The 20,810-nt window shown below is 49.2% G+C and overlaps 1 protein-coding gene across 1 annotated transcript in view; it reads right to left on the bottom strand.

The window, feature by feature from the left end:
• LOC106572669 (histone-lysine N-methyltransferase 2D) overlaps nucleotides 1-20,810 on the bottom strand; it is a 64,254-nt gene that overhangs the window by 19,404 nt on the left and 24,040 nt on the right. The window contains exons 22-43 of the mRNA XM_045696334.1: nucleotides 18,040-18,170; nucleotides 17,498-17,798; nucleotides 17,161-17,334; nucleotides 16,579-16,887; nucleotides 16,251-16,375; nucleotides 14,606-16,073; nucleotides 14,350-14,540; nucleotides 14,047-14,208; nucleotides 13,677-13,801; nucleotides 11,743-13,487; nucleotides 11,428-11,639; nucleotides 11,231-11,297; nucleotides 10,817-11,049; nucleotides 7,568-10,705; nucleotides 6,427-6,570; nucleotides 6,028-6,192; nucleotides 2,534-2,666; nucleotides 2,185-2,266; nucleotides 1,594-1,769; nucleotides 1,258-1,382; nucleotides 865-997; nucleotides 422-558 (exon numbers count right to left, since the gene is read on the bottom strand). Of these exons, the coding sequence (XP_045552290.1) occupies nucleotides 422-558; nucleotides 865-997; nucleotides 1,258-1,382; nucleotides 1,594-1,769; nucleotides 2,185-2,266; nucleotides 2,534-2,666; nucleotides 6,028-6,192; nucleotides 6,427-6,570; nucleotides 7,568-10,705; nucleotides 10,817-11,049; nucleotides 11,231-11,297; nucleotides 11,428-11,639; nucleotides 11,743-13,487; nucleotides 13,677-13,801; nucleotides 14,047-14,208; nucleotides 14,350-14,540; nucleotides 14,606-16,073; nucleotides 16,251-16,375; nucleotides 16,579-16,887; nucleotides 17,161-17,334; nucleotides 17,498-17,798; nucleotides 18,040-18,170 (9,476 nt within the window). The remainder of the gene's footprint in view (nucleotides 1-421; nucleotides 559-864; nucleotides 998-1,257; nucleotides 1,383-1,593; nucleotides 1,770-2,184; nucleotides 2,267-2,533; nucleotides 2,667-6,027; nucleotides 6,193-6,426; nucleotides 6,571-7,567; nucleotides 10,706-10,816; nucleotides 11,050-11,230; nucleotides 11,298-11,427; nucleotides 11,640-11,742; nucleotides 13,488-13,676; nucleotides 13,802-14,046; nucleotides 14,209-14,349; nucleotides 14,541-14,605; nucleotides 16,074-16,250; nucleotides 16,376-16,578; nucleotides 16,888-17,160; nucleotides 17,335-17,497; nucleotides 17,799-18,039; nucleotides 18,171-20,810) is intronic.

Below are 20,810 nucleotides of genomic sequence, written 5' to 3'. Positions count from 1 at the left end.
AAAAACCAACTGACATTTACTCCTGAGGTGCTGACCTGTTGCACCCTCTACAACCAATGTGATTATTATTATTTGACCATGCTGGTCATTTATGAACGTTTGAACATCTTGGCCATGTTCTGTTATAATCTCCACCCGGCACAGCCAGAAGAGGACTGGCCACCCCTCAGAACCTGGTTCCTCTCTAGGTTTCTTCCTAGGTTCCTGACTTTCTAGGGAGTTTTCCCTAGCCACCGTGCTTCTACATCTGCATTGCTTGCTGTTTGGGGTTTCTGGGTTTCTGTATAGCACTGTATAGCTTTATAAATACATGTGATTGATTGATTCTATTATATTGGAGAATAAATATAAAAAAGTAGGCCTTTCTGATTAATCAGGAAATATCAAATTCCTGAAATAAATAGAATGCAGTGGGACGTACCTGTTTTATGAGTGAGAGGATGTCCACCTGTTTCTTCAGAGTGCAGCCTGGCAGAGAAATATCAAACTGTCTCAGCCACTCTGCATTCTGGCTGGGTGAACTACCTTCTATACCACCAGTCTTCACACACAGGGCACCTGAGGGGAGACTTCACTGTTACAATGATCGGTTTTATCAATAAATGTATCTGACTATTTTATGTTCTGTTTCTCCAATACATTTATCTAGCTAACCATGTACTCAAAAGTAAGACGGGGTAAATTCAACCTGGAGAAACTTTAAAAACTCAGGCACAGATCTAGGATCAGCTTATCCTCCTCGCTAAACCTTAGGTTTCTGGTTAGATCAGTATTTAGTAGGTAACAACATTAATATCTACATTCTATTTGGGACTTTCTAAGTGTGAAAATAAATATAATACATGTGAGCTGGAGGTCCAGTACCTGGTTGTACAGGTTCTTTCCCTGGTCCTGAGGCTCCTGCCCTGCCTGGGCTGGGAGAGAAAGCTACCTCATAGGAACCAGGCATCCGTATGTGCAGCAGCTGAGCCACCACCACCATCACATGGTTCAGATTCTACAGAAATATACATCAACCAATCAATCAAGATCTTGGTTGCTTTCAATGAGACACAGTTCAAGGTTCAGTTCAGACAGGAGATAGCCTGGTCCCACATTGGTTTGTGTCATATTGCCAAACATGACGCAACAATTACCATAGGAGTTGGCAAGAGCACACAAACTGATCTGGGACCAGTCTAGATAGGAGAGGGGTTGAAGTGAAAATGAGAGTGGGTCGGAAAGGGGTGTAAGGATGGAAGGGTGTTAGCTCAGTACCTTGGCTGCAGCGGAGGACAGTGTGAAGGTCACAGCAACCTCGTTGCTCTTGGCTTTGTCCCAGGGGTTGGTTGTAGACACCGCCTTGCCATCAGCTGCTTCAAACGGCTTGTTCTCTGGAAACACTGAACAAGGACAGAAAAAAGGTGACGTGGACTGGCAAGACAGAGGGAATTCATAAGTAAGTTATTTCAGAAGTGATAGTCCAATATTCGTTTTTTTATGTACATTTTAAAGTATTTTAGTTATTGAGCAATGCTCTTAGATGCTCACGAACCACTTACAATAACTGCATTTTCAACAAGTATATTTTTTATGCCTGTATAGTGGTCCTACCAGGGATGGCAGTGCGGGGGATGAGTGGTATAGTAGGGGAGATGGTTCTCTCCGTCTCCTCCTCTTTGGGTTCTCGGAAGCGAGGGAAGCGTAGCGCCTCGTCACCTAAGTCACACTCAGGAGAGGACGCTGGGACAATACTATCTGGAGCATCGCTGTCCTCATCACTTTCCATCCTGAAAGATACAGGTAAGGTCATGTCTGAGATTAACTTCATACTAAATAACTACTCATTATTATTGGAGTACTTCTTTAGTATTGAGAGCAAAATTGATGCTCTCCATCCTGGAAAATACAGTTGGTCAGTCTAAAGGTCACACTGGGTAATATAATGGCTGGTAATATACATGGCAGAGAAGTAGAGGAGAATGGTCACCCTCAAAATATTGAGGAAAAGTTTAAAACAGTAACAGCAATGTGATCCCAATAAAAGCATGTCATCCCATTGGCTTAGGCTATTTAAAAAGTTATTTTTCTCAAATGTATTTTCACCCATCCTCCTCCAAAACGCTTTAAATCACTAACACAGCCGTCACTGATACAGTACATGTCACGCAGAGACGCAGGATTCAGACAGGCTCCGTATCATACCTGATGTCCTCGTTCTGGTTGTGAGGTGGGGTGGGGAGCGCTGCTAAAATATCCACACTCTTCACCTCCTCAGTCACAGAATCTACAGACAAATTATAGAGATAGAACTATTAACATACTGCTCAGCTGCTCATCAAGTTGGACTGCACTCTACAAAATCCTTACATTGTTCCCATCCGGCTCGAAGGACCACGAAATTGCTGAGGGTTTTAGATTACACAATTCACAACCTGAATTTTGGGGCGGCTGTACAAAACCCTACAGACGTTCAGAAGGGAGACTAAGTGTGATTTTATTTTTAATAAAAATACTTGAAACAAAAAAAATTGAAATAAAAGCCTCTTCTTACCCATAGTGTCCTCTGTTTCCTGTTCCTCAGTCAGCTCCTCCACAGCTGCCCCGTTGAGCAATTTGTGCTGCACCGAGGGGGGTGGTGTGGGGGGCAGGGAAGACGGGGGTGTCGGTGGATTACTAAGGTTACTCTGTTAGGATATAGGGTTAGCCAAGGTTACACAGTTGACAGTGGGATAATTGAAAACAATAAAAGTGCTTGTTGTCATATGCACATCTTCTTAAACTTAGTTGCTGGGCGAGTAAATATATACTGAACAAAAATAGAAACGCAACATGTAAAGTGTTGGTCCCATGTTTTATGAGCTGAAATAAAAGATCCCAGAAATGTTTCATACGCACAAAAGGCATATTTCTCTCAAATTTGGTGCACAAATTTGTTTACAACTCACTGCCTTCCTGAAGACAAACAATGTATACGTAACGCTTCAGTCTGGTTTTAGACCCCATCATAGCACTGAGACTGCGCTTGTGAAGGTGGTAAATTACCTTTTAATGACGTCAGACCGAGGCTCTGCATCTGTCCTCGTGCTCCTAGATCTTAGTGCTGCTTTTGATACCATCGACCACCACATTATTTTGGAGAGATTGGAAACCCAAATTGGTCTACATGGACAAGTTCTGGCCTGGTTTAGATCTTATCTGTCGGAAAGATATCAGTTTGTCTCTGTGAATGGTTTGTCCTCTGACAAATCAATTGTAAATTTCGGTGTTCCTCAAGGTTCCGTTTTAGGACCACTATTGTTTTCACTATATATTTTACCTCTTGGGGATGTCATTCGAAAACATAATGTTAAATTTCACTGCTATGCGGACGACACACAGCTGTACATTTCAATGAAACATGGTGAAGCCCCAAAACTGCCATACTAGAAGCCTGTGTTTCAGACATAAAGAAGTGGATGGCTGCAAACTTTCTACTTTTAAACTCGGACAAAACAGAGATGCTTGTTCTAGGTCCCAAGAAACAAAGAGATCTTCTGTTGAATCTGACAATTAATCTGGATGGTTGTACAGTCGTCTCAAATAAAACTGTGAAGGACCTCGGCGTTACTCTGGACCCTGATCTCGAATTTGAAGAACATATCAAGACTGTTTCAAGGACAGCTTTTTTCCATCTACGTAACATTGCAAAAATCAGAAACTTTCTGTCCAAAAATGATGCAGAAAAATGTATCCATGCTTTTGTTACTTCTAGGCTGGACTACTGCAATGCTCTACTTTCCGGCTACCCGGATAAAGCACTAAACAAACTTCAGTTAGTGCTAAATACGGCTGCTAGAATCCTGACTAGAACCCCAAAATTTGATCATATTACTCCAGTGCTAGCCTCCCTACACTGGCTTCCTGTTAAGGCAAGGGCTGATTTCAAGGTTTTACTGCTAACCTACAAAGCATTACATGGGCTTGCTCCTACCTATCTTTCCGATTTGGTCCTGCCGTACATACCTACACGTACGCTACGGTCACAAGACGCAGGCCTCCTAATTGTCCCTAGAATTTCTAAGCAAACGGCTGGAGGTAGGGCTTTCTCCTATAGAGCTCCATTTTTATGGAATGGTCTGCCTACCCACGTGAGAGACGCAGACTCAGTCTCAACCTTTAAGTCTTTACTGAAGACTTATCTCTTCAGTAGGTCCTATGATTAAGTATAGTCTGGCCCAGGAGTGTGAAGGTGAACGGAAAGGCTGGAGCGACGAACCGCCCTTGCTGTCTCTGCCTTGCCGGTTCCCCTCTCTCCACTGGGATTCTCTGCCTCTAACCCCGTTACAGGGGCTGAGTCACTGGCTTACTGGTGTTCTTCCATGCCGTCCATGGGAGGGGTGCGTCACTTGAGTGGGTTGAGTCACTGACGTGGTCTTCCTGTCTGGGTTGGCGCCCCCCCCCCCCTTGGGTTGTGCCGTGGCGGAGATCTTTGTGGGCTATAATCTGCCTTGTCTTAGGACGGTAAGTTGGTGGTTGGAGACATCCCTCTAGTGGTGTGGGGGCTGTGCTTTGGCAAAGTGGGTGGGGTTATATCCTGCCTGTTTGGCCCTGTCCGGGGGTATCATCGGATGGGGCCACAGTGTCTTCTGATCCCTCCTGTCTCAGCCTCCAGTATTTATGCTGCAGTAGTTTATGTGTCGGGGGGCTAGGGCCAGTCTGTTACATCTGGAGTATTTCTCTTGTCTTATCCGGTGTCCTGTGTGAATTTAAATATGCTCTCTCTAATTCTCTCTTTCTTTCTTTCTCTCTCTCGGAGGACCTGAGCCCTAGGACCATGCCTCAGGACTACCTGGCATGATGACTCCTTGCTGTCCCCAGTCCACCTGGCCATGCTGCTGCTCTAGTTTCAACTGTTCTGCCTGCGGCTATGGAACCCTGACCTGTTCACCGGACGTGCTTGTTGCACCCTCGACAACTACTATGATTATTATTATTTGACCATGCTGGTCATTTATGAACATTTTAACATCTTGACCATGTTCTGTTATAATATCCACCCGGCACAGCCAGAAGAGGACTGGCCACCCCTCATAGCCTGGTTCCTCTCTAGGTTTCTTCCTAGGTTTTTGGCCTTTCTAGGGAGTTTTTCCTAGGGAGTTTTTCCTAGCCACCGTGCTTCTTTCACATGCATTGCTTGCTGTTTGGGGTTTTAGGCTGGGTTTCTGTACAGCACTTTGAGATATCAGCTGATGTACGAAGGGCTATATAAATACATTTGATTTGATTTGATTTACATCCCCGTTAGTGAGCATTTCTCCATTGCCAAGATAATCCATGCACCTGACAGGTGTGGCATATCAAGAAGCTGATTAAACAGCATGATCATTACACAGGTGCAGCTTGTGCTGAGGACAATAAAAGGCCACACTAAAATCTGCAGTTTTGTCACACAACACAATGCCAAATATGTCTCAAGTTGAGGGAGCTTGCAATTGGCATGCAGACTGCAGGAATGTCCACCAGAGCTGTTGCCAGAGAATTGAATGTTCATTTCTCTGCCATAAGCCACCTCCAACATCATTTTAGAGAATTTGGCAGTACATCCAACAGGCCTCACAACCACAGACCACGTGTAACCACGCCAGCCCAGGACCTCCACATCCGTCTTCTTCACCTGCAGGATCGTCTGGAACCAGCCACCCAGACAGTTGATGAAACTGAGGAGTATTTCTGTCTGTAATAAAGCCCTTTTGTGGGGAAAAACTCATTCTGAATGGCAGGGCCTAGCTCCCCAGTGGTAGGGCCCTCCCAGGCCCAGCCATGTGCTCTGCCCCTGCCAAGTCATGTGAAATCCATTGATTAGGGTCTAATGAATATATTTAAATTGACTAATTTCTTTTTATAAACTGTAACTCAGTAAAATCGTTGAAATTGTTGCATGTTGCTTTTATAGTTTTGTTCAGTATACACACTGTTACTCCTGCACCAAGAGCAATATGCAGCTGGAAATTTGGACCACAACACTAAGTCCATGCTGTACACATCAGGTTGCTGAACGGAACATACCTTGGTGAGTAGCTGAGAGTAGTAGTCTGGGATGTTCCCCAGTAACGCATTTCCAAAGGAGCCCTTGAGCTGGGCCTTGCCATTGGCTGGGCTGCTGCCGAAGGGGGCGAACAGGTCCAGACTGGCAGTGATGGAGGGCTCCATCAGGGGAAGGAGAGAAAGGCCCTGGAAGAATGACAAAATTGTTACAGCAACAAAACAAGCCACATTAGGTATTACTGTCAACAGTGGCATCCTACCAAACATGCACTGTGTAAATAGTTGTTTTTTTAGAGTGCTTTTCATTTTCACACATTAATTGAAAAAAATATATACAGAATACATTAAAATCAATGGTTCAGCTCCACCCTTGAATTAAATTCAAGTGTCACACTACATTTCAGTGAGAAAAGGTTTTACCTGTTTCAGTTGCTTCATCAAGGCCTCAGTGCTCTTCCCAATCTCCTCTTTCTTCTTCTTACGGGACTGGGGCGCTCGTTCTCCAGGCTTGTTGGATCGCTTTGCCTTGGCAACAGGAGCCCTCTTTGTAATGGACTGCAGATCCTGTGACAAACAAAAGCAATGAAGCAAGGAATTAAATCATCCCATTTGAGAGGACGACTACAATAAAATAAATACAATTTGTAAAACATTCTAAAAGCCCTATTTGCACGGGACTCGTATTACTATAGAACGTGTTATGTAATTACTACCCCAGCAGTCTGTTTTTCCAGTCCACTAATCAGACGGGATTAGTTTTACCAAACTGCCCCCTGTAAATTCGTTTTTTTCCCTCATTCAAAATGGACCGTTATGATGGAAGCCTGGAGGCTGTTCTAGGTGTGAAGATATTTCAACTTGTCTAGGGATAGCCTTACATTGGCTTTCAGTTCAAAGAAAGTCAAAACAATATCAATAAAAACCATGAACTGTATGGAGACATTTAATTAACTAATATAGTTGGCAATTCATCAATTCATTGGCAGAAATTCATCCACTTAAACTTTTAAAAGATAAGTAGATGTGTAGGCATCCATAGCACTTTGTTTTAAGATAAGTAGATGTGTAGGCATCCATAGCACTTTGTTTTAAGATAAGTAGATGTGTAGGCATCCATAGCACTTTGTTTTAAGATAAGTAGATGTGTAGGCATCCATAGCACTTTGTTTTAAGATAAGTAGATGTGTAGGCATCCATAGCACTTTGTTTTAAGCATCAATTTGTTCCCATGTTCTTACCCAAACTACATGCAACACCGGTTAAACTCTAATATCCCTCAAAACACAAGGACGGGATAAGGACCATGGAGTTTGATGAAAAACAATAGCTTTTTTGGGGAATAATAACCTCCTTGCCAAGTAAAAATGACTGACATGGCAGATTCTGACCGGACAAAATTTACAGATGTGGTCTTTTGTGAATGTAATTACATTACCCGACCTCCCACAGTAAAACTAATCCTGTCCAAATAGGGCTCAAGTCTATTTCTATGACTAGTACTTACTAGTTTTCAACATGGAGAAGAAAGACATCTGTAACGGACAGGATATATCCGACTCACCTCCATGTTGCGGGGAGTCCCCTGTAGTTTCTGCTCCAGCATGGCCAGCTTGCTGTTGATGTGTCCGTTTATCTCGTTGTGGATGCCGTCAGAGGGCCTCTGAGCGGCCAGCTGCAGATTCTTGGTCCTCAGGAGCTTCTGCAGTAGCTGTTGTCCTGTCTCAGTCCTGGGGATGTGGGCTCCAGGGTCCCCTCCTAGTCCAGGACCATTGTTACCAAACCCTCCAACCGGCTCCCCAGTCACCTCCCTTTTGATGGCTCCAGAGTGAAGACCACTATTTCCTTCCCCGTCACAGGTCAACTCTCTGGGCTCCTGTTTGATGTTCTGTAGGGTCATCTTACAAAGAGTTCCCTCTCTGGAGCCTGGTGGAGGTTGAGGACCACCCTGGTTCACTGAGCCCTGTTGTGGATGCTGTTGGCCCTGCGGTCCACTCTCACCCTTCTGAGGCGAAAGCTTATTTGGGGGGACTTGGCTCTGGGTTGTGTCGCCACTTTCGGCCTTAAGCCCAGGGTAGTCCAGGGGACTCTTGGATGCTCCAGGCGACCTGAGAGGAGAGGGCTTGATCTGACTGTAAGGACTACCTTTCCCAGCTGCCCCGTCGGTTACAGACGGAGAGGCAACGTGGGTGGAGTGTGGCGTGCCTGGGGTAGCTGGGCTCATGCCTGCTTCCTGTTTCTGGACTGAGGATCCTGCAGGGGAGCCTGCGTGGGAGGGAGAGCCCTGGAAGCGTTTTTGAGCCATGTGGAGCTGTTGTTGCTGGTGTTGCATGACTTGGTTTGGGTTGGGTTGACGCATCCCCATCCCCTGTGTCATGGCGTGGCGCTGGGGGTCTCCTGGGGAGTTGGCCAGGGGCTGACGGGGAGACATGGGCCTGATCTGGCAGCCTTGGGGGGGCCCACCACGTACCTGACCCATGGGGGAGCGAGTCATGGGCAGCTGGCCTCTCATCTGGTGTTGTTGGGCCTGTTGCTGCATCATCTGCTGCTGTTGGACACTCAAGGCGTACTGAGGCGAGGCTCCTGGCTGCTGCTGTTGGACTACAGGTCCCATGATCCCTTGCTGCTGCATCTGAGGAGTCACCACGCCCGGTGGTTGGCCAGGGGCTATCATCCCTGGTTGTTGCGGGGAGCCTAATCCCCCTGGTTTCCCCAGAGCTCCTCCATAGTGCATCTGCTGGGCCTCCAGACCTCCAGGCATTCTCTGGACCTGTCCCACCTGCTGCCCTAGACCAGGGGGCCCCTGGGGCCTCATCTGCCCTGACTGTCCCTGACACACCTGGAGCCTCATCATCTGGCCCTGTTGTTGTTGCTGCAGTTGGAGCTGGCGCTGTTGGATCATGGCCTGGATGTGCTGGATCTGCTGGTTGGGGGTGAGGTGTCGGAGCTGGGGGTTCTGGGCTATGATAGCCTGGATGTTGACTGGGGTGCGTATCTGACTGGGTGGAACTCCAGGCCTCTGGCCAGGCATCATGACCTGCTGCTGGGTTCTCAGCATGCCCATCATGGCCTGCTGCTTTTGCTGCTGGGCCTGCTGTGCCATGAGGGCCTGTTGCTGGGGACTAGGGTGGCCTGGCATACCAGGGACAGGCTGAGGCTGACCAGGGTGGTTCTGTTGACCTATCACATTCTGCATCTGGCCCATACTGTCATGTTGTTGTTGCTGTTGTCCAATTGGGTCTTGGGCTTGCTGCATAAGATTATGTTGTTGTAATTGTTGTTGTCGTTGCTGTTGTTGTTGGGCCATGAAACACATCTGCTGTCCTTCCTGCTTGACGGTGACCAAACCAGACTTTGAGGGATCAGCATTGAGGGAACTCTGTCGCTGTAGAGAGGTTTGTTGATGAAGCTGCTGTTGTACTTGGGGATGCATGCCAGCCTGTTGGTAACCTGCTTGCTGTTGAAGTCCAGCTTGAGTATTTTGAGGAGGTGGTTGTTGTTGTTGCTGTAATGCTGGTTGCTGCTGCTGGGCCATGTACTGCTGCTGTTGTCCCACTGCCGCCTGTTGCTCTCCAGAAGCCCCTGGTTGGGTCATCTGGCCCGGGATTGAAGGTCCAGGTCCACCCTGTTGTGGAGGGGTCCTAGAGATAGGACTAAGGATGCCACCCTCCCCCTGCTGCAGCCCCTCAGCTGGTTGAGGGGTGACCCGAGTGCTCTCCCCTGCTGAAGCTGGAGAAGAGCCCATTTGACCTGGGGTGGCAGGTTGAGAGAGTCCTCCCTGGGAGTCTTGAGACTGGTTGGGTTGGCTGATGAAGCCCTGTGGTGGTGGTTGAATGAGCTGTTGTTGTGCCACTTGTTGCTGCTGCTGCTGTAGCTTCAGTTGCTGCTGCGCCAACATGCGCTGAGCCAGGATTTGTTGTTGAGGTGTGAGCTGGGCCTGGCCAGGTCCTCTGAGTCCGTGGAGCTGAGGGGGTCCCACTACTCCCTGCTCGCCCATCATGACCTGAGGCCTCTGTTGCTGCTGTATACCTGTCTGGGCCCCCGTCATGCCTAAAGGCTGGTTCATAGGCTGCCCTCCCATCAGGGTCTGCGGTGGCTGGGCCACAGCCTGGCCTGGTACTGTAATCTGGGGCAACATGGCCTGGTTGGGCATCATTCCCTGTTGGAGGTTTGGTTGTTGACCCATCAGAGGGTTACCCATGATGCCTGGCTGTGATTGTGGCAACATACCTGCTTGGCCACCTGGATGTGGCATGGGCGGCTGGCCTTGCATCATCGCCTGTTGTTGCTGCTGCTGCTGTAGTTTCTGAATGATCTGCATCCTGTGTTGTCTCTCCTGGAGAAGTCTTGGGTCTGCCCCTTGGACTACTCCTGGACCCTGGGGGAAGAACGCTGCAGGTGGACCACCAGGAGGACCAGGGGGTCTAACTCCCAGAGTTCCAAGGTGCTGGCCTCCTCCCAGGAACGGCTGCCCCTGTGGGGGCATTCGGACGGGCATACCTCCCTGGGGCATGATTCCTGGAGGTTGACTCATCACAGGAGCCCCTTGCTGGCCCATCATCTGCCCAGGCATCTTGGAGAGACTGTGGGGCCCCTGGGTAGAGGGGCCTGGGGCCAGGAGACCAGAGCACTGCTGGTGCTGCTGCTGCTTGCTTCTGTACTCTGCAATCAGGTTGGTGTGTTCCTTCTGCTGCTTTCGCACCTGAAATACAACAAGAGATACGGGTTAACAGGTGCCTAATACCATCTTAAGACTGGAAACATGAGGGTGGGTGGATGGAGAGGGTAAGGATTTTCAGAGTTTCTTCCCCACCTGGTCCAGCTGTTTCTGGATCTTGCTTTGCTCCTCGGTGACCAGCTTGAGCTTCTCTGCGTCAGCCTCGGCGAACTCGCGGCCTGCCTTCTTGGCAGTGCGCTGCTTGGCACACAGAGCCTTGCGGGACTTGCGGTGAGCTCCGATCTGCTCCTCCAGGAACTTGAGCTGCATCTGCAGCAGCTGCTGGGTATGCAGGAGCCACTCTTCATACTGGTGCTGCTCTGCATCGTCTGGTAGGGAGAACAGGGGGTGGTTAGTTGACCAAATCAAATCAGGTTGGCTTGTACTGGAATACATGAAATATGTGCAATGGCTGGGGGTACTCAAGGAGAGGTTTGAGAAACACTGGAGTACATCAACTAACTGAAATACATTTAAGTATTATTAAGATGAAACATTTGTAGAACTTACTGATGATCCCTTGTACAAACTGAGGAGGGTTGGGTCTTGATTGTGTTGGGTCACTGCTTTCTCCTTCCTGAAAATAAAAAGTAGTCCAAATATATCAAATCAGCTAAACGAATCAAGTGAATCAATTGATCTGCTTTACAAAATAAATATTATGAACACATATTGTCCTGGTTATGTTTGGACAAGTGACACTGTACCTTAGATGTGCCAGATGCGAGTTGACCCTGAGGGTCTCCTGTTCCTGGTGCTGAAGCTAGTCTCTGGGCCAACAGAGAGACCTGTTGCCTGTTGATGCCAGAGGGAACCCCCATTGGGTCCTGTGCCAACACTCTCTTGATGCCCTTCAGTGCCACCATCTTCGCCTTGGCGATGGGATCCATGATGTCGTCCGTCACAAACTTGTCTAGATCTGTGAGCAAGCAGAAACACCAGGTCAAATATATGAAAGGAAAGCATCATGATTCAAACAAGAGTCATGATTCAAACAATCTCAAGAACGTACATGTATTTACCTTTATCAGGGAAGAAGTTATTAGCCAGAGCTGACTGTTTGACCATCTGCTGCGGCTGAGGGTTGAGTCCTGGGTGAACACCTCCTGGCTGCCCCACCCTCATAACTCCTTGTTGCTGAGCCATGGCAACCATGTGCTGCGGTGTTATCCCAGGTTGTCCCATGAGCCTTTGCTGCTGCAAAAGGTGTGGAGGGCGTGGCACCATACCTGGCAGTCCCATCATGCTCTGGGGTGGTGGGCGGTGGTGCTGGGGCAGCATGATATGTCCAGGTCCCCCCTGGGGGTGGCCTCCCATGTGCCCCCCCATCACCCCCTGGTGGAGGGAGCTGAGCTGCTGCTGTTGCTGCTGCTGTTTCTGGAGCTCCTTCTTCTCGTGCTCCAGCAGGTCCTGGATCAGCAAGGGAAGCTCGCTGGCTTCCAGGGAACTCTCGACTTTGTCTAGATCCACGGCAGGGGAGTGCTGTCCCCCTCCGTCGCGCAGCCCCAGGGGGTCCTCCCCCAGGGAAGATAAGGAATCAGCCTGACCTGGCAGAGGGTATGAGAGCCCTCCTAACCGCACAGAGCTCAGTGAAGCACCCTGGTTCTCTGGTTGAGTGGAGGGTTTGTTTGTTTGAAGGAGCATCGAGACAGCATCTCCCATCTCATCCTTCACCACTGCTTGGCCTGGCTCCAGCTTTATCCTGGAGGTGACGGCAGACTCCGAGGAGGACGGATGGAGAGTTGAGGAGGACATGGCACCCCCTGTGTTTGGGGTTGGGTTTTGCTCAACTTTTGGTTTCTGTTCCACTTTGTTGTCCTGAGCCCCAGAGTTACCTGGAGTTTCACCCTCTGCTTCCACCAACCGCAGCTGGTCCGAGAACACATCCTTGGGGTCCCCTTGGTCCAGCTCGGGGTCCGTATAAGCCAGCAGGTCAAACTCGTCACTGTTGAGTAAGTCGTCTAGGTGCGGGTCCGTGGTTTCCAGGTTGTCAAGATTACCCAGGTCGTCGTCACCCTTATCAGGGTCTAGATCCAGAGCCAGGTCATCCTCATCTTCCACTCCTCCATCCCCGGGGGCATCTCCTAGCCCTTTGGGGGCAAACGGGTCCTCTAGGTCGGGCTCGGGAAGATCAACACTAGAGTCCCCTGGTGCTCCAGCCTGGGTCTCTGTGGAGGTCTGGTGCTGCTGCCCAGAGTGAGAGCTGGGAGTGTTACGGGTCTGAGGAGTGCCTGTCTGGGATTGGAGATGGAGTTGTTGTTGTTGCTGCTGCGAAGAGCCAGTACTCTGCTGTGACATTAATAGACCCATACTACCCTGCTGTAGCCCCAGCCGTGAGTCTCTGACCCCCTCTGTCTGAGGGTCCATACCCTGAGTCACTGGATGCTGAACAAACTGGCTGGGGGCCATTTCCTGCTGCTGGGGGATGTAGAGGCGCGGCCGTTGCTGGGGCCCTCGTTGGGGAATCTGGGGCCCAAGGGGCAGCCTCTGGGAGTTGTGCCTTAGCTCGATGAACTGTGGTGGGGGTCCTCCGGGGTCCATGCCTGGCTGCATGGGTTCCCCTCCAGGGCCAGGCACCAGGCCACGGGGGTTAGCCATACCCTGCTGCATGGCCTGCTGGATGTTGAGGGGAGCGTTGAGGTGGTGCCTGGGGCCCACACCCTCCATGCCAGGCTGAGGGAAGCGACGGGGACCTGGGCCCTGCTGCCACTGCCCAGGGAACTGAGGACGACCATACATGCCCTGGGGGTTGGGAGGCCCTGGTTGTCTACAAAAGACAAATACAGACAACAAATGCAAAACATGTACAGCAAGCTAATGAGACAAAGTATTGTGCACAAATGCACAATTGTGCTGAAAACAACTCCCGATGGCATTTATTTCAATGTACAGCTATGTGTGCATTTAAGAAATAGACGTAAAGAGAAGTAAGGGGGGGGGGGGTTTGAGTGCATACCTGAGCTGGTTGGGGTCCATCATGGCAGGGGTCTCTGGGGGTGGCGGACGGCCACCATCCATGGGACCCACAGCATGGGGCATCTTCCCTGCCAATGATGCCTGGGCAGCAGTAACGGCACGGTCCTATAGGGACCAACAACAAGGACCTACTATTAATTCAAAAACGATCAATCCCCTCAGGAGAATTTAAAATAAAATACTAAGAACCCGCTGAGAAGGGTTCAGCAGGGCTAACTGTAGCAAAACCTTTTGCAATGGGAAAGGACAAAAAAACACGTTCTTATTGGACAGGTACTGCCTCCCAGTTTCAAAACAATTTTGAACACGACCCAAGTTGATATCAGACATTGGTTGACATAACAGTGTACCTGTGGGTAGGGTGGTGGAGCGCGGTGGGCTTTGTCTTGCTGATAGGCTGCCATTTCTCCTCCAGGCCAACCAGTGGCAGCACTGCTGGTTGCTGCGGCCTCTTTCTCCTGCCGGATTGAGTTTCGCTGCATCTGCTGCCGGATCAAAAACTCCCTCAGTTTCTGTCGCTATCAGAGGAAAATAAGAAATACAGGCCAGAGGTCGTCAGGACAAAAAAAAGACAAATATTTACCTGTAGATGTTGAAGGATCCAGAAGCCCTGTGGTGGAATAAAGGAGATCCTCATCAAATAGAACATGTACCTGTCTGTGCTTCTCCAGCTCAGAGGGGCTGAGGTTCAGTAGTGAAGGATCCTGAACCGCTGACATGTCGGGCATCTCCTGGGCACCGGGCATAGCCCCCGGGGGGTGAGGTGCCTCCAGGGGCGGGGGGCTGTGGGGTCCTGCTGGGGGGGCATCCTGGAGTGGAAGTCGGCACCTATGGTCTGAGTCTGTTGTTGCTGGAGTTGTTGCTGTTGTTGGAGTTGTTGCTGTTGTTGTTGTTGTTGTTGCTGTTGTTGTTGGAGTTGTTGTTGTTGTTGTTGCTGGAGGAGTTGTTGCTGTTGCAGGAGTTGTTGCTGCTGCTGGGCCATTTGATAGGCTATGTTGGGGCCCCGGCTGAACCCATGCGGTCCAGAGGGCTTCCCAGAGAGAGGGTCCCCCACAGGGGTGGACGACAGGGGGAGTGAGGGAGGCTGGTTGGGGTGAGGTGAGCTTCTGAAGCTGGGGGTGCCCTCGGGAGCAGCAGAGGTGGGCCGGGGGGGCTTGTGCAGAGCAGCGAAGGGGTCCCTGGACTGGGGGCGCGAGGGGGGGCGGGAGTAGGGGTCAGGGGACTGGAAGCGGGAGGTGGAAGCTGGGGACTGGACAGAGAATGCGTCGTTGGAGGGGGCTCCAGGAGTGAGGGGGGAGAGGGAGCTGCCCTGGGACTGGGGGCTGGAGGGGACCCTGGGGCAGGACTCCTGCTGAGTCTGGGGGTGCCTCTGCTGGGGGAGGGGGGAGCAGCAGTCCCCAGACTGGGGCCTTGGGGTGAGGGGAGGCTGGGCATAGGGGTCCTGGAATGGGGTGGAAGGGGACTGGCGGTAGCCCTCAGAGGGGTGGTTGGGTGAGGCTCCGGGATGGAGTACCACCCCACCCTCTCCTTGGTGCATCCGTGGTGTCATGGGAGCCTTGAACAAGCCATCCCCAGAGTCCAGCATCCCTGCAGGGGAGCCCGTGTTACTCAGGTCCTGGCGTCCCGTGGAGGAGCGGGGAGAGGGTCCCCCGCTCATATCAGCCCTGTACTGCCCATGTCCCATCCCAGAAGGCGAGGACACCTGGGAGGGGGAGGAACCGTATTCTGGACGCCCCATCCCCTGCTGCTGGCCTCGGAATGGGTCTCCATAGTGGGTGGTGTGGGGCGGGGAGAAGAGAGGAGAGTCCCCGGGCCCTCCACCCCTGGACCGAGGGCTTTCTGGGGGGCCTAAGTGCTCCTGAGAGCCCTGCTGTGACTGGGGCAGGTGACCTTGGATCTGCTGTTGCTGTGGCCTGAAGAAGGGGTCGACCTGCTGAGCCCGCCGGGGATTCCCTGGCTGCATGTCGAAGGGGCCAAGGCTAGCCGGGTGTCCCTGAGGGGCCTGTGGCCCGGGGTGGGGGTAACCTGAGGAAGAGGCTTGGCCCTGCATGGGGCTGGAGGCGGCCTGATGGGAGGAGTATGGGGTGGAGGGGTGGGGGGACTGGGGAGGCAGCTTGGCAAAGGGATCTGTCCGCATATCTGCCGATGCCGAGCCCGGGGTCTTGACAGGACCGTCAGGGAAGAAGGTGGAAGAGGATCCCGAGTCAGGGTGGAAAGGGAAGGGGCTCTCTGCCGAGCTGGGTTGGGAGGAGGTGGAGACGGAACCTGAGGGCGGAGGGATCTGGAGGTGCAGGTTGGGACGTTCACCTTTGACCCGAACACCACCACCTCCACCCCCCTCTGTCTTGATAGGCCGACACACCTGGCTCTCTGCCTGCTGTGGAATGAGAAGAGACAGTTGGAGAGAAGCAATGAGGCTGCATACAATGACAACCTTATGCTTTGGGCTGGTTTCCTGAAAATTAAGACTTCAAGTGGACTTAGTTTAGGAGTGGGGTTGAGCTGGGTCAACGAAGCTGGCCCTATGAATCAATGCTCTGGCCTAAACTCTCACCTTCTGTGCCTTGTTGATCCGCTGAGCCGCTCGATTGTCTTTGGCCTTTTGCAGAAAAGGAACCTTGTCAGCAGCTGAAATCTTCCTCCAGATCTTCATGATCTGTTTACAGCGACTGGACCAGTCTGTCAGAGAGAGAGGATCACAACTTACATTATTTCTATTCCAGTAAACTGAAGTCAAAACATTTGATATTTGGTTCATTTTCAGAGATAAAAGTTTGTTTCATTAGAACTCTCTGGAAGCACACATCTCATTCAGAGCAAACAAATACATAAAAACTAGAATATTCCACGTTTTCATAGTCTTATTTTTACTCTTAACTCACCTGGGTAGTCCCGTCTGAGAGTGGGGAAGTTTGTGTTTGCGTAGAGTACAGGGGAGATGGTGGACATCTCTCCTAGCTCCTCATCCTTCTCCCAGCGCTGGAGGCTGCGCTGGTTATAGGACAGCCCATCTCCATCTGCCTCGGTCGGGGTAAGAGGGGTGGAGGGGGTGGCTGGGGTGGAGGGGTTGGCCCACGGGCTCTCCTCTCCTCCATCTGGACTGAACAGGCCACCCCTTTCCCGCATGTCAAAGAAGGGAGACTGAGAAAGTCCAGGGAAGGAGTCCATCATACCAGCAGAGGGCAGGGATCCTGAAAGAGATCAGCTTATATGAGAGACATGTCCTGTTTTACCATGACCTTTGAGCGGCCATGAGCGGTTCCTGAACATAAAGGGTCCTTTACAACAACAAACTACTGCTCCGTATAGCATCACACTGTTAACTTTTTCTAGTCCTTTCTCTAATTCAGATGTCTAAGTTCAACATCACACTCATTTCTACTTCCTCTAAAAGTGCGCTCTCCAGGTATGATAGTGTGAAAGGGTATAGATTCCCCTAGCAGCGCTCAGGCCTGTACCATTACCTGTGAGAAGGCTCCTCTGTGGCAGACTGCTGCAGTTCATCTCCCCCTTTCCTCCCTCTAGGATGGGCCTCATGCTGCTCTGTAGGGACCCTCCTAGAGACAGTCCCTCTGATGACCCCAGGACCTTCCTGAAGAACTGCTCAGAGTCCTGACTCTCCATGCCCTCAGGAAGTCCTGGGAGAGAGAAAAAAACAGGAGTGTAGGACAATGGGCAAAAACATTCACCAATACCAAATTGATAGCATGTCAAAACAATTCCTGTAAGTTAGTAGAAAAGAAACTCTTGAAGTGTCACTTTTATTAAATCGGCAACATTTCAGCATCTCTGATCTCTTACCTTCATTTTTCTCCTTTTCGGAGCCTTGAGGATCCGTTGAGCCCTGATCTTTGACAGCTGAAGACAACACTGATCCCTCAACCGGAGCCTGTGATCCCTCACCCCCCTCCTGCTTCAGGTGCATCCCAGCCCCCATCGCTCGCTCCCGGACCTCCATTGCGTCAGGAGCGGTGGGTCTGGCCCCCCGTGCGTGAGGCAGTGGAGGACGTAGGAGACCCATGGCCCCATGATGCCTCTGTCCTGGGGTAACCAGGAGAGCCTTTTTACTCAGGTCCATCAGTTGTTTACCAAAGAATGCCTCCTACACACACATAGACAGAGAGAGAATGATGGAGTTGAATGGTCACTAGACACTCTGGGCTGGTTTTCCAGACACAGATTAAGTCTAGCCTTGGACTAAGAAGCAACTTCAATCGAGAATCTCAATTGAGCATGCTTTCTAGTCCATTAGGCTAAATTTGTGTCCGGGAAACTGGTCCTATAGATTGCCATTTGAAGGCCTTAGAAAAGCCCATGGTGAGAGGTGGTGAGCGAGAACGTACCTGCAGGTACGCTGGGAACATGTCCTCCAGTTTGCTCTTCTTCCTGCCTCGTCGTTTCTTGGCCTGCTCCCCTTCTCCCTCGGCTGGCTTATTTTCCTGGGAGCCTTCTATAGGTGTGTCTGGGTGAGGCCCTGTCAACAAACACAACCTGGTTCATTTCAGATGTTCAGAATGACAATTTTGATAGCAGGAACTAAATTTTATTCAATTTTATTTTGGGTTACAAACAATGTTATGTACAATTTTTTTGGGGCACTGAGCAAGTTTCTGGTTTGCTGAGAGCAAATTTGAACCTTGTGAAAACTATGTGCAACTTACAGCGTGAGTTTACTGTGAATATTAAGGCTGTACCTGCCTTAAGTTACAGTTAACAGTGGCCAAGTAGGCTACTGTAGCTAACTGATCACAATGTAGGACTACCAGAGTGGCCTATTATCAACAACAATGGAGAAAATTAGAGGTCGACCGATTAAATCGGAATGGCCAATTAATTAGGGCCGATTTCAAGTTTTCATAACAATCGGAAATCTGTATTTTTGGACGCCGATTTGGCCGACGTTTTTTTTTTTTTTAGACCTTTATTTAACTAGGCAAGTCAGTTAAGAACATTCTTATTTTCAATGACGGCCTAGGAACGGTGGGTTAACTCCCTTGTTCAGGGGCAGAACGACAGATTTTTACCTTGTCAGCTCAGATATTCAATCTTGCAACCTTATGGTTAACTAGTCCAACGCTCTAACCACCTGCTTTACGTTGCACTCCACGAGGAGCCTGCCTGTTACGCGAATGCAGTAAGAAGCCAAGGTAAGTTGCTAGCTAGCATTAAACTTATCTTATAAAAAACAATCAATCATAACCACTAGTTAACTACACATGGTTGATGATATTACTAGTTTATCTAGCCTGTCCTGCGTTGCATATAATCGCTTAGGTACACGTTGCCCCAACCATAAACATCAATGCCTTTGTTAAAATCAATACACAAGTATATATTTTTAAACCTGCATATTTAGTTAATATTGCCTGCTACCATGAATTTCTTTTAATTACGGAAAATGTGTCACTTCTCTTGCAAACAGAGTCAGGGTATATGCAGCAGTTTGGGCCGCCTGGCTCGTTGCGAACTGTGAAGACTATTTCTTCCTAACAAAGACAGCCGACTTCGCCAAACGGGGGATGATATATGATTTAACAAAAGCACATTTGCGAAAAAAGCACAATCGTTGCACGACTGTACCTAACCATAAACATCAATGCCTTTCTTAAAATCAATACACAGAAGTATATATTTTTAAACCTGCATATTTAGCTAAAAGAATTCCAGGTTAGCAGGCAATATTAACGAGGTGAAATTGTGTCATTTTGCGTTCATTGCACGCAGTCAGGGGTATATGCAACAGTTTGGGCCGCCTGGCTCGTTGCGAACTAATTTGTCGGAATTTTACGTAATTATGACATAACACGGAAGGTTGTGCAATGTAACAGGAATAACATTTTGTTTTTGAGATTATAGTTTTCGGATTCGACCATATTAATGACCTAAGGCTCATATTTCTGTGTGTTATTATGTTATAATTAAGTCTATGATTTGATAGAGCAGTCTGACTGAGCGATGGTAGGCAGCAGCAGGCTCGTAAGCATTCATTCAAAATAGCACTTTCGTGCGTTTTGCCAGCAGCCCTTCGCAATGCATTGAGCTGTTTATGACTTCAAGCCTGTCAACTCCCAAGATTAGGCTGGTGTAACCGATGTGAAATGGCTAGCTAGTTAGCCGGGTGCGCGCTAATAGCGTTTCAAACATCACTCGCTCTGAGACTTGGAGTAGTTGTTCCCCTTCCTCTACATGGGTAACGCTGCTTCGAGGGTGGCTGTTGTCGATGTGTTCCTGGTTCGAGCCCAGGTAGGAGCGAGGAGAGGGACGAAAGCTATACTGTTACACTGGCAATACTAAAGTGCCTATAAGAACATCCAATAGTCAAAGGTATATGAAATACAAATCGTAGAGAGAAATAGTCCTATAATAACTACAACCTAAAACTTCTTACCTGGGAATATTGAAGACTCATGTTAAAAGGAACCACCAGCTTTCATATGGTCTCATGTTCTGAGCAAGGAACTTAAACGTTAGCTTTTTTACATGGCACATACTGCACATTTACTTTCTTCTCCAACACTTTGTTTTTGCATTATTTATACCAAATTGAACATGTTTCATTATTTATTTGAGGCTAAATTGATTTTATTGATGTATTATATTAAGTTAAAATAGTGTTCATTCAGTATTGTTGTAATTGTCATTATTACAAATAAATAAATAAATAGGCCAATTAATCGGTAACGGCCTTTTTTGGTCCTCCAATAATCGGTATCGGCGTTGAAAAATCATAATCGTGCGACCTCTAGAGAAAATGCATCCCATCACATTTTAACATGGAAATAGCTGTTCTATCATTCAGCCTATAGTAGCAGCCAATGTGTGGTGTTCATTGTAGACCTACATTCCATGATACTTTTGAAAAAAACATGCAGGGCTTGACATGAACATGTTTATCCACTTGTCCTTCAGACAAGGACGGAGCGGCAGGTAGCCTAGCTGTTAGAGCGTTGGACTTGTAACCGAAAGGTTGCAAGATCGAATCCCCGAGCTGAAAAAAAATCTGTCGTTCTGCCCCTGAACAAGGCAGTTAACCCACTGTTCCTAGGCCATCATTGTAAGTAAGAATTTGTTCTTAACTGACTTGCCTAGTTAAATAAAGGTAAGAAATATATAT

Source organism: Salmo salar, chromosome ssa15 (genome assembly GCF_905237065.1).
Source record: "Salmo salar chromosome ssa15, Ssal_v3.1, whole genome shotgun sequence".
NCBI classification, from domain to species: domain Eukaryota; kingdom Metazoa; phylum Chordata; class Actinopteri; order Salmoniformes; family Salmonidae; genus Salmo; species Salmo salar.
Note: the sequence above shows the minus strand (reverse complement) of the source record. Positions and strands in the feature narration are given on the sequence as shown.